The sequence below is a fragment of the Ahaetulla prasina genome, chromosome 1 (genome assembly GCF_028640845.1).
Source record: "Ahaetulla prasina isolate Xishuangbanna chromosome 1, ASM2864084v1, whole genome shotgun sequence".
Lineage (NCBI taxonomy): Eukaryota > Metazoa > Chordata > Lepidosauria > Squamata > Colubridae > Ahaetulla > Ahaetulla prasina.
The window spans coordinates 305387266-305408350 of NC_080539.1; the positions used below are offsets into that span (position 1 = coordinate 305387266).

General features: G+C 35.6%; 1 protein-coding gene across 1 annotated transcript in view; it reads right to left on the reverse strand.

Annotated features, from left to right (window-relative positions):
- Positions 1-716: 716 nt before the first annotated feature.
- The window catches only part of CHP1 (calcineurin like EF-hand protein 1), a 30054-nt gene continuing 9685 nt past the window's right edge, over positions 717-21085 (reverse strand). The window contains exons 2-7 of the mRNA XM_058162068.1: positions 20288-20360; positions 9446-9526; positions 8663-8790; positions 6523-6584; positions 4331-4453; positions 717-2213 (exon numbers count right to left, since the gene is read on the reverse strand). Of these exons, the coding sequence (XP_058018051.1) occupies positions 2160-2213; positions 4331-4453; positions 6523-6584; positions 8663-8790; positions 9446-9526; positions 20288-20360 (521 nt within the window). The 3' untranslated portion in view covers positions 717-2159. The remainder of the gene's footprint in view (positions 2214-4330; positions 4454-6522; positions 6585-8662; positions 8791-9445; positions 9527-20287; positions 20361-21085) is intronic.

The window sequence follows — 21085 nt, forward strand, 5'->3', positions numbered from 1 at the left end:
AATGTAAACTGTCTTAACGCTTTTCCGCCTGACAAAAAATAAAAAATTTGCAGACATGATTGTGGGCATTTCAGCCAATAGTGCATCCAATTAGAATACAACTTTAAAACACTGCTTGAAATCAGTTGCAATACTTTTAGATACTTTTAGTATTTTTAGACACTAAATGTTTACAATTAAAAACATCCTGCTGCATGTTATTGTAACTTCTACACACTAATTGGAATACAATAACGGCAGTGAAAAAAGTCTTTGTGAAGTTAACAATTTTTTTAAAAAAAGTTACTTCTACCAAATTATCTGAATTTCTAAGATAACATTTCAGTCTTCTCCCTTCTTCCCCTGACATTCCTGACACCATATGAAACACAGATAAGCTCAAACATACCTCCATCAGAATGATTAATAACATAATTGTCATTGATGTTGGTACTCAACAAAAATATACTCTAGCAGCTAGCCAAAAGGTATTCAAATTCATATGCACTGCTGAGTACTCTTTTTAAATAAAAATCTTAAATTGTTAAAAAGGCATTATATTCTATATTCTAATCTGCACCAGGTTATCAGAGGTTTTCTCTATACATTTAAAAGATAATTCTTTTAAAGATTAAATACTTAAATTCTTTTGAAAAAGAAAAAGCTGTTTTAAAAATCAAATAAGAATATATCATTCCGTCTTCAAAATAATCTATTTACATTTGGAAAAGAAAGACTCTAGATTTAAGGTTTTATTTATGGATTGTTGATGAATACAGTAGAATTTACAAGGAACAACATTAGATTACAAGTTCACAGGCAAAAGAAGAAAGCTTATTTGAAAATATGTATATTTCATTCATTAAATTTTGTATCTTGGTATTATATTCTTTTCTTTATAAAATATTTGTGTTATATGAATCAAGATATTTTCTTTGAGAGAAATTGTTGCTATTGTTCCCTGGATGTTTCCCTTACTAAAATTATTGATCTGCAAAAGCATTAATTTCTGTTTGCAACATCCGAAGTAAAATAGTATTTCAGAAAGATCACGGAATTATGTAAGATTTAGGTAAATTAAATACAAATGCATTTGACATTATAGGAGACAGGAATCTTTGAACAGTGCTTCTTACTAGAATTTCTTACTCAAATTATTTGATAATTAATACTATTAGTTTACTATGGTAAAGGCAATCTACCTAGATAATTTATTTATTTATTGTGTTCATTGTATTGTATTCATTTTAATTCTCTGATTTTGTACTGAGATTTTGGAAATATGTTATTTAATATGTCTATAAAGGTGCAAAAAAAAAATAACAGATTTTCCTATAAACATTACTGTTTTTGCTGAATTCTCAATTCTGAGCTTTCACAATTTTTTCAGCTGGAAAGCCAAACAATTCAAATAGGCTCATGCAGCATAATCAGTAGGAATAAAGACAGTAGCACAAATATGACTTTCATTACAGTTATACCATAGAAATGTACTGTAAATATTTCTTTAACAACAAATAATAAAAAGCACAAATATTTTAGATCAAATACATTCACAAAAAACAGTTAAGAGAGAGAGACAACAGAAAAGCTTTCTATTCAATAGTCCATACCAGTGAAGTACATTGAAAATTACACTCTTGGCAGGTGTCCGACTCCTTTGGACAAATTAATAACATTTGACACATTTGGAAGGCTATAAGCATTCTAGCCATTGACCTTGTTATTCTTACTTTTTAAAAGTTTTAAAGAGACTGACAAACATATATTTAAATCAAATCAAGGGGGCGGAGGAGAGGCAGTTGCTGCTATTACAACATATAATACTATTAAACCAGGCATTTTTGTTTGAACGATTTTCTGCTCTTCAGTGGAATTTGCCCTCTTTCTCATTAGAAGTGTGTAAAATGTTACAGATCACAGTACAAGAGGAGAAATAAATTTATGGTCGGGAAATCATTCAAGAGCTGAGGAAGAGGCCATGTCACTGCTTAATTTCCAAGCTGCACTGCAGCCACGTTCCTTTGTTCTGATGCAGAAGGAATGTTCTTACTGATGGACAAACTAGGAAAAGTTTGGAGACATACCTCACATGCACCAATAGCAACACTCAGGAGTAAAGTGAGTAAAATAAGCTGTATTTTTTAAATATTAGGATAACACAAACTGCCCTTGTTTCATCAGTGAAGAAATCGGATACTCATTTTTTGTTCTACATCCACTTTTTCCAAAACCTGTAAAAAAAAAAAAGCAGTTAGAATATTCCAGTTTCACTTCATTTTGTTTAAACTTGCTAATCTATAAAGGGATCCTTGTATTTTTTGTCAATGAGAATGCTTCTTATTGTTGTGACCCAGTCCCAAGTAGGTAGTAGGAAACTCAGTCAGTGAAAAAACAAACAAACTTTATTCAAACAGCTGAGAATTACTTCATTCTCAGCGTAGTTCAACTAAATTAAAGCCAATTCCTCCCAACACAAATTCCTTAGTCCTATCGCAAACCTTGGTCCAAATTAGGCAAACTGCCAAAGGCCTTTCTTGGCAAATGTTCAGAAGAAACCAATACAACAATAAATGCAATTAGACGAAGCTACCAACATTGTTTTCCAGCAAAGCCCGAACGCTGTTGCTGGTCTGTTTTAAGCCTTATGGGAGGGGCCAATCATCTCTTGGCCCTACTCCTGAGTCGTCCTCTTTGCTTGAGCTGCTCTTGCCTTCTGGCAGCTCTTCTCATGTGTGCATTAAGAACACGCTCTTCTTATGCATGCATTAGTGCCTCACTACTATCAGTCTCTGGAGGCTCTGGAGTCCGCACCCCACTCCCCAGTGGCCCTGGCATCACCTCAGCCTCCGACGCAGAGTCCTCATCCAGGCCTTCCCCAGCTTCCTTGCTGTACAATTCTGTTGCCAGCTCCGCAGGCTGCTGGTGGGCCACAACACTTATGCTCTGCATAAATGTTATGTGTTTTTTAGTCTCAATTAGAGATGCAACCAAAGAGCAGCCCATCAAATTTACCCAATCTGTCCACAAGGAAGTTCATTAAACTGGATCCCAAAGAGTAATTGGAAAAAAATAACTCCTCCATTGCTTTTTGACAGCTCAGGAGGATCAGGACTGGTCTGAATTTTCAGGGAACTTTATTTTGAAGAAACAGGGCAGCCACTGAAAAGGGCTGAACCCATGGTCTCTGCAGATGGTGTCCTCTTGGGAACCAGAATCCATAGTCAATATCCAAACTAAATACCCTTCTAAATAACCCCAAAAAGATTGTTATATTAAATGTTCTTGGTATAGAAAGATGGCTTAGTTAGCTAGCTATGATTTCTTTATATAACTTTTCTATATTTGTTGTGTTTTTGATATCCACCTTCAACTGTAGGAAACAGGCAGTATACAAAAACAAATAAATAAGAAAATAAATGTGGCCAAATATTAATAGTATGTAGGGAAAAAAACAATCTGGAGAATATTTAGAGGAAAACGGCTGTCTCTAGAAGATCATTTGACGGCCGTCTCCAGGAGAGCGTTCTACCAGGTTCGCCTGGTACGCCAGTTGCGCCCCTTTCTGGACCGGGATGCCCTATGCACGGTCACTCACGCACTCGTGACGTCTCGCCTGGATTACTGCAATGCTCTCTACATGGGGCTCCCCTTGAAGGGCATCCGGAGGCTACAGTTAGTCCAGAATGCAGCTGCGCGGGTGATAGATGGAGCCCCCCGTGGCTCCCGCATAACACCTATCCTGCGCAGACTGCACTGGCTACCTGTGGCCTTCCGGGTGCGCTTCAAGGTTTTGGTGACCACCTTTAAAGCGCTCCATGGCATAGGGCCGGGTTATTTACGGGACCGCCTACTGCTACCGAATACCTCTCACCGACCTGTGCGCTCTCATAGAGAGGGACTCCTCAGGGTGCCGTCAGCGAGGCAATGTCATCTGGCGACGCCCAGGGGAAGGGCCTTCTCTGTGGGGGCTCCCACCCTCTGGAACGAACTACCCCCCGGACTTCGTCAGCTTGCGGACCTTCGGACCTTCCGCCGCGGGCTTAAAACACACTTATTTAATTGCGCAGGACTGAGCTAGATTTTAAATTTATGGGTTTTAAATTGGGTTTTATTTTATATTTTAATTTTTGGGGCTTTTAGAATAAGTTTTTTAATTGTTTTTATATTGTATTTATGTGTTTATGTGTTTTTTAAGTGCCTGTAAACCGCCCTGAGTCCTTCGGGAGATAGGGCGGTATATAAATACGATCAAATAAATAAATAAATTCCGATTGTTATAAAACAGAATGGCAGCTATACTCTTAACACTTGAGCAAACAGATTTACTGATTTGAAAACTGTCACTGACTTTTACAAACTCTGCAAAGGAGATTGCACTGTCACCATCTTGATCAGCCTCCTGGATTGTTCTATCAGCAATACTACCAAGTTGTTCATCAGAGATATTTACACCAACCATCATCCGCAAGACCTGTAATGGGCAAAAGTTCAAGGAAAATGAGAAAGTAGCTTTTGTTTTAAATTTGAACTATTAGAAATAGTCTATCAATCTCATCACTACCACCCATTTAAATACATAAATTTAAGTAGAACATGAAAACCTCATTTCTAGATGAAAGGACATCAGCCCACATCCATTTGATACCATCAATAGAATCCGGTATTTCAAAGATAAGTTATTTAAAGAGGTATTGTTACCTTGAAAATTCAATCAAAGTAATAAATAATACTTATATATTTTCCAATGCCTGGACACAATTCTCAAAAGTAGTTAGTGTAGGCACAATGAATGAAGTGGGCAACTTGCATTTCTCATTACTTAAACCACCCTAGCTACAGCAGATGGAAATTAGCATATCTGGAGGGTAGCACACTACTCATAATATACCGAAATGGATTTCAGCCAAAGACTGTTCCTTATCCAGAAAGAATAATTAGCTGAATCCTTTTACCTAAAAATAACTATGCAAAATCTTTAGAACAGTTTCAGAAAAATGAAACAAATTCAAAACCACAGGGAATAACAAAATCAAAATTATAAACATGACTTTACCAGACTAGAAATGTGAGAAGGAATACCTACAGAAACAAGAGGTAGGTAGAGCCCAACTATTGGTTGCTTAATGACCATTTGAAGTTGTGATGGACTAAAAAACAGTTACTTACAACCCATCCTCAAAGTTACACTGCTGTAACCACACCCCGGATATCAGGTGAGTGCATTTTGATTGTTTAGCAACCAGCTCATGTTATTTACAATTGGTTGCATCATCCCAGTTAAAAGACAGCCATTTTTGATGTTTTTGCTGGTTTGTGAGAAAAAACATCCATTGGATATGCTAGATTCACTTAATGACCAAGTTGTTTGCTTAACAATCACAATGGCATCCTTACTGACCATCGTAAAAACAATCATAAAATCAAGTCAGGTTACCTGGTAACAACTGCAATAACATGATGAAAATTCCCGGCTCAGTTGTGGTTGCAAATCAAGGAAAAAAACACTATTTTTTTCCTGTTGGCTCTACTATAATGTGCACAAACATCTTGAAAAATAAATATAGAAATACTCAACTGATAAATGTTGTATGTTTAGTTACTATTCAATCTTATCCATTAAAAATGATCACTTAGAGCAGGGGTCCTCAAACGTTATAAACAGGTAGCCAATTCACGGTCCTCTGACTGTTGGGGGGCTGGACCGGCCGGGTGGCTGTGGCTAGGTTGTCATGTGACTGGGTGGGCATGGCCAATTTAACAGTCCATTAAACAATGCACACAAATTAAACTTTAATTTGTTTTGGTCCTGGGGGTGTTTTATTTGCTTTTTTTTGCATGTTGCTCTTTTGATTGACTTTTCTATTTACTAGATCATTTTTTGAGTTGTTTAGGAGTCTAGTGGTCCACTTCAGGAAACTCAGTTTTGCAGCAATTCAAGGAACTTGCAATCAACAAGTCTCTGTCTGTCTGTCTCTGTCTCTTGTCTCTGTGTGTGTGAGAGTGTGTGTGTGTGTGTGTGTGTCTGTTTCTCTCCCTCCATCTCTCTCTCTCTCTCGTTTTTCACCTCCCCCACTTCCAGAAGCATTCTGCAGGCCAAAATGGGCTAAAATGGCCCATTTTGGCAAAAAATGGGCTAAAATGGCCTGTTTTTGGTCAAAAATGGGCTTAAACCGGGTGTTTTTTGCCCTCCTGAGGTATCTTGCATCCTGTTTTTCACCACCACCCCTCCAAAACGTCTCTGCAAAACGTCTCTGCCCAAATTGTTGGTCTTACCTTCTAGTTCCAGCCTGTGGGGCGCGCGAAGGTAAGTCCTGTGTTTGGCCGAAGGGTGGGGGCTGGCAGGTGGGCAAAGAGAAGTGGGCGGGGCAGTCTTGTGGTCATGCATGGGCTGGATTAATGGCTTTGGCAGGCCGTATGCAGCCCATGGGCCGTAGTTTGAGGACCCTTGACTTAGAGATACAAACCTTTTTTAAAGGATAAAATAAGAAAGTAATTTCAATCAGATTAAAGTAATTTACAGATTATGCAATCTTACTCTACCTGAAGCAGTTCATCTCGAGAAATTTTATCATCTTTATCCAAGTCATATAATTGAAAAGCAACTAGAAAATGAAATGAAACAAGATTAGCATCTTTGCTACATCGGTCATATACATACCACATCATATAGTCAATATGGATTCAGACCAATAGACAGGACCATAATAGAAAGGCATTCTTTTAATCTTAAAATGTTGCTAATGGACATTACATCTATGTAAATTCAATAATGAATATAAATCTATATTTCTCCAATGACTATATGTAATTTACATTGTTAAATGTCAGCATAATTTTTTGTCATTAACATCCATTTACAGGGTGGTTATATAAACCTTCAATAAAATCGTCAAAAGGAAGATTTCAGCTTTCAGAATAAATTAAGTTACTGAATTACAGTAAAAGTTTAATAAATGCCCAATATTTATGTTGATTCTAATGAAACAGATAGCAGCCATTTCCTTTGCAATTTTGATAAGGTTTTCAATTTATTTACTCTATACTTTGATATACTTTGAATAATACTTTACAGTAATATTCTTCAGTGGATAATATTAAAGTATAGAGTAAATAAAGTGCACAGTATTCTATACTCGATACTAAAGTAGTATATAGACTAAAGAAAGGGCAAATCTTAAAACAAAATCCATGAAGTAGAATACAAACAATGCCGTTCACATGAATTGCCATTAAAAATGTCTTACAGTGCAATTTGTTGCTCCGGCTGTTAAGAGGTTCTGGCCCATTCTGGTCTTTGCTTTTTTCATTATCTTCAATGGGTCGGAAATGGGCCAAAGTTCTCATGAATCCACGGAAATTCACCTGATCTTCTCTACATGTATACAATACCGATTGATAGATTATTTTAACGATGCTTTCAAATAAATATGAACAATAAATTATTGCTATTTTTTGTGTAACATTCTGTATTACTCTAATTTTCTTTTCAATGGCTAGAAATTCAAGGTACGCTCTTGTTCAACCAAACAGTAGTGAATTGCTATAGCAAATCTCTTGCTCTCTCTTAATCAGGAGGATAGTCTTAGCAATTAGCAAATAGTCAAGGTTTCATCATCCAGTTACATGTTTCCTTCTTCTACCACATGGATATTCAAAAACTGTTCCAAAATATCTTCCTAACTTGCTGGAATAGATATTGAGGGTACATAGGGAAGCCTTATAGTGCAACAATATATTACCAAACAGGGACAAAATGCTACATTTTACAAATGCTACCTTATTTGTATTTTGCAATTTAAGATCTTAACAGAACTCTCAAGTATTAGAGTATATTTAACTGCTTTCAAGCATATGCAATTGGCAGCAATTGAAGATTACATACACTACTGATTTGAATTTAATCCAGATGATATTGAAGATCAAGTCTTAATCTGAAACTTTACAGATTAGCATTTAAGAATATCATCTAGATATATTCTACTAGCATTCTCAAGGAATAAATTGAACTCAGATAACATAAAACTTACCCTTCTGGAAAAAAGGCATTGATAATCCTATCCCCCAATGGGTTAATAGCAAGTTCTGGAATGCGTTGAAAGTCTTCACGGCTACAATATCAAATAAATGAATGTTAGCTCATAACAAATGTAATTGAAAGTATCCATTTATTTTTCTATATGTTTAGTACCTATAGCACACTCTACATTAATAATCATTGCAGTGAAATCATGAAATATTGAACCAAGTTTAACAAAATATCTACACACTTGTACTGTTGTGACTTTGAAGTGAATAATACGATACTTTCTTTAATTTGGAATCTTCTAGCTTTCCCATTAGCTCACTATCAATTTAAAAATACTGAATTACAGTAAAAGTTTAATAAATGCCCAATATTTATGTTGATTCTAATGAAACAGATAGCAGCCATTTCCTTTGCAATTTTGATAAGGTTTTCAATTTATTTACTCTATACTTTGATATACTTTGAATAATACTTTACAGTAATATTCTTCAGTGGATAATATTAAAGTATAGAGTAAATAAATTGCACAGTATTCTATACTCGATACTAAAGTAGTATATAGACTAAAGAAAGAAGGGCAAATCTTAAAACAAAATCCATGAAGTAGAATACAAACAATGCCGTTCACATGAATTGCCATTAAAAATGTCTTACAGTGCAATTTGTTGCTCCGGCTGTTAAGAGGTTCTGGCCCATTCTGGTCTTTGCTTTTTTCATTATCTTCAATGGGTCGGAAATGGGCCAAAGTTCTCATGAATCCACGGAAATTCACCTGATCTTCTCTACATGTATACAATACCGATTGATAGATTATTTTAACGATGCTTTCAAATAAATATGAACAATAAATTATTGCTATTTTTTGTGTAACATTCTGTATTACTCTAATTTTCTTTTCAATGGCTAGAAATTCAAGGTATGCTCTTGTTCAACCAAACAGTAGTGAATTGCTATAGCAAATCTCTTGCTCTCTCTTAATCAGGAGGATAGTCTTAGCAATTAGCAAATAGTCAAGGTTTCATCATCCAGTTACATGTTTCCTTCTCCTACCACATGGATATTCAAAAGCTGTTCCAAAATATCTTCCTAACTTGCTGGAATAGATATTGAGGGTACATAGGGAAGCCTTATAGTGCAACAATATATTACCAAACAGGGACAAAATGCTACATTTTACAAATGCTACCTTATTTGTATTTTGCAATTTAAGATCTTAACAGAACTCTCAAGTATTAGAGTATATTTAACTGCTTTCAAGCATATGCAATTGGCAGCAATTGAAGATTACAGACACTACTGATTTGAATTTAATCCAGATGATATTGAAGATCAAGTCTTAATCTGAAACTTTACAGATTAGCATTTAAGAATATCATCTAGATATATTCTACTAGCATTCTCAAGGAATAAATTGAACTCAGATAACATAAAACTTACCCTTCTGGAAAAAAGGCATTGATAATCCTATCCCCCAATGGGTTAATAGCAAGTTCTGGAATGCGTTGAAAGTCTTCACGGCTACAATATCAAATAAATGAATGTTAGCTCATAACCAATGTAATTGAAAGTATCCATTTATTTTTCTATATGTTTAGTACCTATAGCACACTCTACATTAATAATCATTGCAGTGAAATTATGAAATATTGAACCAAGTTTAACAAAATATCTACACACTTGTACTGTTGTGACTTTGAAGTGAATAATACGATACTTTCTTTAATTAGGAATCTTCTAGCTTTCCCATTAGCTCACTATCAATTTAAAAATACATTTTTACCAAGTAGAAAATCTACATTAAATATGAGCAATTTCCACTATAATACAACTACAAAGAAAGCTTATAAGAAGGCCCATCTTCAAAGTGCAAGATGGTCATTTTGAAATTAACTTTCATGTTGCTACATATATATACCAATCACTTATCTCTCTTTATTTTGCGCCGTACATCTACTCTTAATCTTACTTTTTTGTTCAAATGCCATCTTCATTAACATCTTTCAGTAAAAGCCAAAAGTGCATTAAAAAATAAACCACCATGCTCAGTTACTTTTGCTTCAACTTTATTAAACATTTTTAAAAGCTTCAGGCCTTTGTGTCCAAGGTTTTTGCACTAGCTATATCTGTCCAAAACTATTCTATGAAAAAGAAAGCTCTCTTAATCAAAATGTCTTTTAAACATAGCAGGTTAACATTAAAGGTATAGTACTCTACAGTACTCTAGTTTCATATAATGTATACCTCTGCAATTATATTTTATTTTTATTATATAATTTTAAAGATATTGTTTAGAATGACAGAGAAAATTACTCCTTCAAGTCTAAATGAAAAAGTCTGGAGTATACAGCAAGGTGCTGTACAATAACTGATATATAAAGATTTACTAAAGAAAGATTGCAACCTAATAACTCAATTATTTATATTGAAAGTCCAATTCAAGTGCTATTTTGCCCATTGCTAAGGAAAACAAGAGTATTATTTTAAGAATCCTTTTTTCACTTTTACATCCAATAAGGCCAATAAGATATTTCTGACACCTCCCTCCTTCAACCAAACGGATCTTTTCTTGGGCTCTTGCTGCAGTTACAAAGAGAAAGCATAATGTGTTAGGAAAAGCCATACCACTTTTTAAGAAGATTGGATTCAGATTGGATCCTGAAACATTATCCTGGGACACGTATTATTTATCTTCATTTGTGAGTCGCAGAAAGTGTTCGCATGTCTACATGAGTGTTCTCATATGCTCCAAAGGACTTTTTTGTTTGTGGCTCCAAAGTACAACTGCCTCAACCCTACTCTAAAATAAAATAAAAATCAAATAGCAGCTATTCTAGAAAATATTAAAACTTTGTTTTTATTTGAATATTCTCCCAATGGATGTATATAGTAAATGGACATTTAAATTGGGATGTCACTGTGTAAAAGTTTCCCATATCACATGTCTAGTAATCCCACTATCCAACCATATCTAATTGTACAATCTGAATCCCATTCAACCATATTTACGTGTGCAAAATTAACTAATTTAACTCTATTTACTGGTTTGTTGTTCAATTTTTACAACCACCTGTCTCACAGATGTGATTCTTGGTGACTTACGAAGTTAAAAACCAAATATTACAGTACAATATTACAATCTAAGCTATTATATATTATCATATATTATATATTACAAAACATTATTGTATTATATATAATATGCATAAGCTTACTCCACTAATGTTTTATTCCTCTTTGTTCAGATTCAGGTTTTAAAATTTAAACAGAGGATATCTGTCTCTATATTGTATGTTTTACAGCTGAGCTTTAAGTTGAACATTAACCTCATGTTAACGACACTTTTTTTTAAAATCTATTTTTGTCATTGTCAAACACCTTTAAACATGCCATTTTACCCATGAAGGGAATATTATTTACCAGGAATGTTAACTAAAAAATCTGCACATGTCATAAAAGTAAATGAATACTGAAATGCAAGTTTCATTTTAATTAAACCTTCTTACACTGGTTTAGGTTGGAATTTACAGGAAATGTTCGTTTCTTCCACTAATATACCATAGCAACACTATCAGGTAACCTCTACCCAAGAATAATTATTTTTTGAAGCAATCTTGAATACTTAGTTTTGATTGCTATCATTCAGAACAAATCATACACCATATATTTAACAAATCAGTCTGCCAAACTACACTTAAACATTTCATTTTTATTTTTAATTAAATTTAATTAATTAAATTAAATTAAATTTTAATTAATTTAAATATTTTTAAAAATTAATTAATTAAATTAAATTTTAATTAATTAAATTGCAGAGGTGTAAATCAACAGATTGATCTACCATACCAGGGGTAGCAAAGTCAATTTCATTGAGGGCCACATCAGGATTGTGTTTGATCTCGCAGGGGTGGTGGTGGTGGCCAGGTGGGGCATAGCCAGTTCAACATCATTCATGTTGGAGGCTCCTGTGGTGACCTGAGCACTCTCCCACTGAAAACAGGCTCCCAAGCTCTGTTTTCAGCTGTGATGGCCTCCTGCAACCCACTGCTAGCGAAAACAGAGCTCGGTAGGGCCATGGCCCTCCTGAGCGCCGTTTTCAGTGGCAGAGGCACTGCAGGCCTGGCCTTTGCTGTTTCCAGGGCAGCCCTGTGGGCCAGATCTAAGCGGGCCTTGAGTTTGACACCCCTGTGTGATTAAAAAAAGATGTCTTTCCATTTCAAGCGAACATTCGCTGTTCTGGTAATATCACCATGCTTTTCTCTTGCCTAAATAATGCCACAAATCTTGCCTAAATTTGACCACAAAGTAAGTCAAATGTAAACACCGAGGGCACAGTTACAATGATGAAGTCACCCACAAATTTTCCTATTACAGTATGTAAAACAAGCATGTGAAATCAGAATGGGAAAGAAGGGATAGAAACATATAAGTTGTGCATGATTTCTATCCGACTTTAGGGACAATCATAAAGAAATCAGATGCCTACAACAGATGGATGGATAGAATTGTGCAAAATCTTTCTACATTGCGTTTATAATTAAGTAAATAATACAATCTATAAACACGTAGAAAAATAATAATTAGGGATAATGCTAAGAAATCTGAAGAGATACTTTACTATTTTATAACTATCATTAGTACCATATTTGGCATAATAGTGGCTAAGAAGAAGGCAGATATCAACTTCTTAAGTAAAAGGAAAAGAAATACATATTTATTGTGATCATGACGAAGAAGCAAAAAAAGTAGTACTTAATTTAAATTAGTTATTTTATGTAAAAGAATACTCAACAAATAAATAATAGACAAGTATGTCCTTTAGTAAACCATTTTCCAATGCATATTACACAGAAGATATTTCAAAGTCAACAACATTTTAAGCATTAAAATAGTAATATAATAAGGATTACTGATAAATGCAATCTTAATAAATTGGAAGCGCTCCTGCACTTAACACATTTAGCTCCTATGTAAAGTTCCAAACAGAACTTATATAAGCTTGTTATGTAAGCTTCTGCAGACTACTGCCTTACCCTATTTAGGGGAATGAAAGAAATACAAGATTTGGTCATAAGAATTCAGATAATGATTGATTCTCCATTTAGCAAAAGAAAGTAATATTTATTCCAGTGAACATCAAAAAAAAAATATTTCTACATAAAAATTATCTACAAACAGTAATTTATATTCATCAGAATGGTGCACCGTAACGATTATATGCTAACTGCACAGAGGATGCCAAATCCAAAATATGTATTACTTGGCATACACATTTGTGAATTAATGAGAACTGAAATAATGGTCATTGTGAATTAGTGTTTCAGTTCAAATATTAAATACTAAGTTTCTTTACAGATTTCATTAAGGACCTTCCAGACTTGAAGTAACCAATAATTTATAAAAATAGCAAAATTATCTCTTGGCAAAAAAGTCTATGAGCTGTTGTAATAAAAATACCCATCTGATTAAGCTACAGTCATTTTCAGCACAACCAGATATAACTATTGTTATACAAAGAATTGAAGCCTTTGAACTCTGGTGCTGGAGAAGACTCCTGCGAGTCCCTTGGACTGCAAGGTGAACAAACAAGTCAGTTCTAGAGGAGATCAACCCTGACTGCTCTTTAGAAGGCCAGATCCTGAAGATGAAACTGAAATACTTTGGCCACCTAATGAGAAGGAAGGACTCACTGGAGAAGAGCCTAATGCTGGGAAAGATTGAGGACAAAAGAAGAAAGGGACGACAGAGAACGAGGTGGCTGGATGGATTCACTGAAGCAATAGGCACGAGTTTAAATGGACTCCAGAGGATGGTGGAGGACAGGAAGGCCTGGAGGAATGTTGTCCATGGTGTCGCGATGGGTCGGACACGACTTCGCAACTAACAACAACAAATACAGGAAAAGTATAAATTATGTCACACCTTCCCATAGCTCAGTGTGGAACAACCTATTGAATTAAACACTTGAGCAATTTGCATGATAGGGACACTTATACATAATTTTAATATGTATAAAAAATCCCACTTAGGTGTAGCAATTAGCAATCTAGCTTGATCTTGAAAACTAAAATAGCCTGAGTAGATTAAGACTTAATAAGACGGTGTTGACAGGGGGGCAGAGGTCAGCCCCGAGGCGCCTCACTTGTGGGGTGCCGCAGGGGTCGATTCTCTCGCCCCTTCTGTTCAACATCTATATGAAGCCGCTGGGTGAGATCATCAGTGGCTTCGGTGTGAGGTACCAGCTGTACGCGGATGACACCCAGCTGTACTTTTCCACACCGGGCCACCCCAATGAAGCTATCGAAGTGCTGTCCCGGTGTTTGGAAGCCGTACGGGTCTGGATGGGGAGAAACAGGCTCAAGCTCAATCCCTCCAAGACAGAGTGGATGTGGATGCCGGCATCCCGGTACAGTCAGCTGAGTCCACGGCTGACTGTTGGGAGCGAGTCATTGGCCCCGATGGAGAGGGTGCGCAACTTGGGCGTCCTCCTGGATGAACGGCTGTCTTTTGAAGATCATTTGGCGGCCGCTCCAGGAGAGCTTTCACCAGGTTCGCCTGGTGTGCCAGTTGCGCCTTTCTAGACCGGGATGCCCTATGCACGGTCACCACGCCTCGTGACGCCTCGCCTGGATTACTGCAATGCTCTCTACATGGGGCTCCCTTGAAGGGCATCCGGAGGCTGCAGTTAGTCCAGAATGCGGCTGCGCTGGTGATAGAGGGAGCCCTCGTGGCTCCCGTGTGACACCTATCCTGCGCAGACTGCACTGGCTACCTGTGGCCTTCCGGTGCGCTTCAAGGTTTTGGTAACCACCTTTAAAGCGCCCATGGCATAGGGCCGGGTTACTTACGGGACCGCCTACTGCTACCGAATACCTCTCACCGACCCGTGCGCTCACAGAGAGGGACTCCTCAGGGTGCCGTCAGCTAGGCAGTGTCGCCTGGCGACACCCAGGAAGGGCCTTCTGTGGGGCTCCCACCCTCTGGAACGAACTCCCCCCAGGACTCCGTCAACTTCCGGACCTCCGAACCTTCCGTCGCGAGCTTAAAACACATTTATTCATCCGCGCAGGACTGGATTAGATTTTAAATTTATATTGGTTTTTAATGGGTTTTATTATTTATACTGCTTTTTAATAATTCGGCCTTTTAGAATAAGTTTTTTAATTGTTATTTTAATTTGTATTTATATGTTTTTACTTGCCTGTGAACCGCCCTGAGTCCTTCGGGAGATAGGGCGGTATATAAATGTGATTAATAAATAAATAAATAAATAAATAGACTTAAATCTATTTTGGAACGCTAGTTGAAAGGGGCCAAAAAATGAGAAAATGAGACACTTTGAGATTTGGTGAAAAACATTTCATTAAAAAAAGGAATTTTCTTATTCCCACTAGTAGATGAAGCTTTCTTTTGAAACTGCTATTTGATTATTATGATTCATCTTAAATGTTTTTGCTCAACAGTAAAGTAAAAGCATTTGAAATAAATATTAAGTAGTTCTGTGCAAACTCTACTTCATTTTCAAGTAACCAACATAAAGAAACAAGCAGTCAAGAAACATACTGCAAACTCTTCCGGTGGCTCCGCTTCGTTAATGGCGGTCTATTTCAGACCGCCAGTTCTGTGTGATTCTGTAGAGCCACTCAGACAGCGTTAATCTGCTGTCAAGTGGCTTGAAAACCTCTTCCCTCGGGCAAAGAGGGAGAGGTGAGCATTCGGGCTGAAGTAGAGCCCCCAGGAAAGCCCCAGGAAGAGTCTGGTGGCTTGGTGGGAACGCTCCTTCTATAGCCCGAAAAAAAGCTCCGGAATCTGGAACGCTTCTGCCAAATGGCGGAACAAAACGCAGCGTCCATCTCCGCAACTGGAATAGATTACTGCAGGACTGCTAACACGGACAGAGCTGAAAACAGGAGCGTTGGCATTTGATTGTAAGAAGATTTTAACTCCCTGACAGAGAATGTATTCGTAGTCAAGATTGGAGATGATGAAAGGAAATGGCGTTTTGTGTATTGGAAATGAAAGCTAAGCTAAGTGAAAGCAAAGGAAATGCTTATTACAATTGCTGGTGTGGAACCTTTAGGAAGAATATAACAAGATAATTTTTTAAAATGGAATATTTTTTTTAATCTCTTTATTTTTATCTTTTTCTTACAATGTTTAAGAAGAAAAGCTTACTGAATTTTTATTTTTATTTTTTTTCTTCTTCTTCTTGGTATTACTTAGTTTAAAAATGGCTTTTAAGCAAAGAGATTTAACTACTTCTAAAATATTGGAAATTTCTTCAATTCAGATACGGAAATTAAAGGAAGATATCAAAGAAGGTCTAAGGAATTTTTTACAGGAGCTTATGGAGGCTCATCTTTCAGAAATAGATCAAAAATTTAATGAAATGGAGAAAGAAATACTGGATTTTAAAGATACGGTGGAAGAGCAGAGGAGGGAGATGAAAAAATTAAAGGAATCAATTACCCCATTATTGCTATCTAGTATTCAGACCGAAGAAAGACTGGAAGAACTTAACCAAATTAATTTAGATTTGCAAAGGAAGATAGACGAGGTTCAAATTAATTTTAATTTAGAAAATAAAATAAATGATATTCAGGTTAAGGTAGATAGGGCAGATGAAGAAAGGGTTATATTACAATATAAATTAATGGAATATGCTATAAGGGTGAGGGGATTAAAAGAATGTAAGGAGGAAAATTTGAAAGAGATTTTTACTCAGGCCTTTGCTCAGATAGATGGAGTGGAACCAGAAGATTTTGAAGTTAATATTGAAAATGGAATATTTTTTTTAATCTCTTTATTTTTATCTTTTTCTTACAATGTTTAAGAAGAAAAGCTTACTGAATTTTTATTTTTATTTTTTTTCTTCTTCTTCTTGGTATTACTTAGTTTAAAAATGGCTTTTAAGCAAAGAGATTTAACTACTTCTAAAATATTGGAAATTTCTTCAATTCAGATACGGAAATTAAAGGAAGATATCAAAGAAGGTCTAAGGAATTTTTTACAGGAGCTTATGGAGGCTCATCTTTCAGAAATAGATCAAAAATTTAATGAAATGGAGAAAGAAATACTGGATTTTAAAGATACGGTGGAAGAGCAGAGGAGGGAGATGAAAAAATTAAAGGAATCAATTACCCCATTATTGCTATCTAGTATTCAGACCGAAGAAAGACTGGAAGAACTTAACCAAATTAATTTAGATTTGCAAAGGAAGATAGACGAGGTTCAAATTAATTTTAATTTAGAAAATAAAATAGATGATATTCAGGTTAAGGTAGATAGGGCAGATGAAGAAAGGGTTATATTACAATATAAATTAATGGAATATGCTATAAGGGTGAGGGGATTAAAAGAATGTAAGGAGGAAAATTTGAAAGAGATTTTTACTCAGGCCTTTGCTCAGATAGATGGAGTGGAACCAGAAGATTTTGAAGTTAATATTGAAAAAATTTGTGTTAATTCTTGGTTGGCAAGGCAGAAGTGTTTACCGAGAGATGTGGTTATTTATTTTACAAATAAGAAGATTAGGTATGGAATTTTGCAAGTATTTTATAAAAATAAATTTCAAATATTAGGACAAGATATAATAATGATGAAGGAAATTCCTCCTAAAATGTTAAGAAAGAGAAAAGAATTTGCCTTTTTAGTGGATGAGCTTAAGAAACATCAGATATATTTTAGATGGGAGGTTCCAGCTGGCTTAACAGTGAATTATAAAGGAAGAAAGTATTTTCTCAATATAGTTTTTAAAGCACGAGATTTCTACACTAACGTATTAAAGATTGGGAATCCTTTATCGATAGATGTTAAGTTGATTGGTGAATAGATGGTGGAAAATGTGTAAGACAGAAGATAAGGGGAGGGAGAATGTTTAATTTTATTATATATGATTATGGTTAATTTTTGTAAATGATTTATTTTGGATATAAATGTGTAATTTTAGGGGTACTATTTGATATATTTGAGGTATAAAGGAATAGGAAGATGGAATATTGTTTAATCTTGGAGGATAGATAGTAAAATTTAGGAATTTGGATTAAATATTATATTTGAGAGATGGATGTAATGTTGTTATATGCTTAACTAGAATTTAATTGTTATAACTGATATATTTTAGATAAGTTATAGGTGTAATTTTAATAATGTTATTTGATATAAGCAAGGTAAAGTGAAGATTTTAATTATTACAACCGATATATTGTGGAGATAATATAGGATTAATAATAATATTTGTAATATTATTTGATGTATGTAAATGATACCTAAGATATGAAAAGATGGATTATTTTTTACCTTTGGAGGTTGGACAGTAAAATTTAAGAAATTATTTTTTACCTTTGGAGGTTGGACAGTAAAATTTAAGAAATTATTTTTTACCTTCGGAGGCTGGACAGTAAAATTTAAGAAATTAAGTTGGAAATATGAACTATTCTTGAGAGACTGCTTAATGAAGAAAGACATTATAGAAGAATCCTTGGTGAATATTGGAAGATGGAACATTCTTTTGGTATTGATTAATGAAGGTTGGATATCAAAAACTATGTACTTTATTGAAGAACAAACACCAACTCAATTGGAAATTTCTGAGAACTTTAGGAATGGAATGGTCTGATATATGATGGATTGGAAGAAATGTATTTTCTTTGTTTCTGGAAGGGGAGTTGAGATTTTAAGGAGTGACTATGGATTATGATTGGTGTTATATTTTAATTTTTGACTGTTAGTTTTATACCCTGTATTCGGTTCTGGGAAGTCCCGGGGGGTGGGGGGAGGGAGGGGAAGGGAGGGGGAGGGGTGTATGAGGGTAGAAAATGGATTGATGGTTAATGTACAGAGATGGTTGAAGATGTATAATTAATGTAAGATCGGAGCTGCCTGGCTACCATTTCAGAATGATGGGAAGGAGGGAAGGAGAAGAGAGAAGGAGGTAGGAAAGAGAAGAGGAGGAAGAGGAAAGGAAGGAAGAGGGATAGAAGAGGGAGAAGAAAGGAGTAGGGATGAAGGAGGAGAGGATGTAGATAAGAGAAGGGGAGGATGGTTGTGGAAAGTAGAAGGTAGAGAAGGGAAGAGAGTTAAAGGAAGGGGGTGGTGACCGGGCAGGTCTGATTATTTGTATATGATGGTACACTAAATATGTTACTGGATATGAATGTTAAAATAAAACTTTTTTGAAAAAAAAAAAAGAAACATACTGCAAAGTAGCACTTGGGAGACCAACCCTGGAAAAGTTGCTGTAATATGTATGTACCTACAAAGATTAGTATTCCTTATGACCCTTCATGGAATTGAAAGTGTCAAGTGCAAGGAACCAGAACAACACCGTGAGCTGATCAAAGCTGCATCTTTACTGTAGCTCACCTACTTACAAGAATTTCACCAGACTGACTGTATTCTCTTGGGAACAGCCAGAGTTTGTGAATTCTGGGGGAGATCACTTCCTGCTACACAAGAACTCTAAGTTAGCCAAACTCTTCACATCTTCCCTCTCTCTGGCTGGAGATTTTATCACCATAAAATTAGACTTTAAAGACACAGGATGGAAAGAATACCAGTAGTCCTCGACCTACAAGAGTTCATTTAGTGATTGTTCAAAGTTACAACGGCACTGAAAAAAGGGAATTATGACCATTTTTCACACTTATGACCCTTATAGCATCTCCGTGGTCCCGTGATTTACATTAGCATGCTTGACAACTGACTCACATTTATGACAATTGCAGTGTCATGGGGTCGTGTGATCCCCTTTTGCAAACTTCTGACAAGCAAAGTCAATGGGGAAAACCAGGTTCACTTAACAACCGTGTTACTAATTTAACAACAACAAAATTGTAAAATGGGGTAAAACTCACTTAACGAATTTTTCACTTTACAATGCACATTTTGGACTCAACTGTGGTGGTAAGCCGAGGACTACCTGCATCTATGCTTTTGAAGAAAACTCCTAAGAATACCATGGACAGCCAACAAAATGTAACAAATGGATCACTGAACAGACCACTTATGGTAACAGACCATAATGTGTCTGTTAGACACATTATGCTAAGGCTCTTTGGAGAAAGCTCTAATGCTGGGAAAGATGGAAGAGAAAAACAGCAGTAGCAAGTTGGATGAATGGATTCTGTCATCATGGCGATATGTACAACATGTAATGCCTGAAGACCAGGTTAGGGATAGATCATAATGAAGAAAATCTGAATCAGAGAGAAGTATTTGGGGAGAAATGGCAAAGACCACTTGTATAATTAGAAATCTAAGAGAATAACTAAAAGTACTTACCTTAGGGTACCATTCTCTCCTTTGTCCAGGCTAGTAAACCGACTGTATAGACGAGTAATCTGACTATGAGAAACTGAGAGGAAAAAAGAAAAAAGGCTTAAATTAAACATAAATATCAACAATTGATCCAATAAAGACTTATTTTACAGCAGTTCAAAACTTGGTTTTTGTAATATTCCAAATTTAACAAAGAAATCTTAAAATTGCTCTTGCAGAACATAAAGCTAATGAATGTACTTTACTTTAGATGTTACTTTAAAAAAATGTTTGCAATCCATGTTTGAAAGCATTATTAATAGACAAAGTTGGAAATTCTATGATTCCTAATATTTTCTTCACTCTTCCTGTTCAAAAAAGCACAGGACTCAAAATATATTCTCCCTTTCTTAGCTGCTATATTGATTTGGAAATGGCTCCTTTGGCTTAGTTTTATTCCTTATCAATGGAACTCTGTTGAAGATACCACTGCTTCCTTTCAGGCAGTTTACATAAAAGGATTGCAGCCTTTCCTTGAACCAATCACTGCTGCCCAGAAAAAAATGTTGTTTGCTATGCATAAACATTGGTAAATAAAATAATAATGAGGAAGCAATTCTTCAACAAACAGAAGGCTATTAGCATTTCAGAAAGTGTTATAACCTACAAAACGAAGGAACATTAACTAAAAAAAAAACCTGGGTGGGAACTACCAGTTCCCTGAAAATAAGACTGGGTCTTATTTTCTTTTGGGCTCCAAAATAAGCACTGGGGTTTATTTTTTTGGGATGTCTTAATGTTTTTTCTATGTACGGGAGGTCT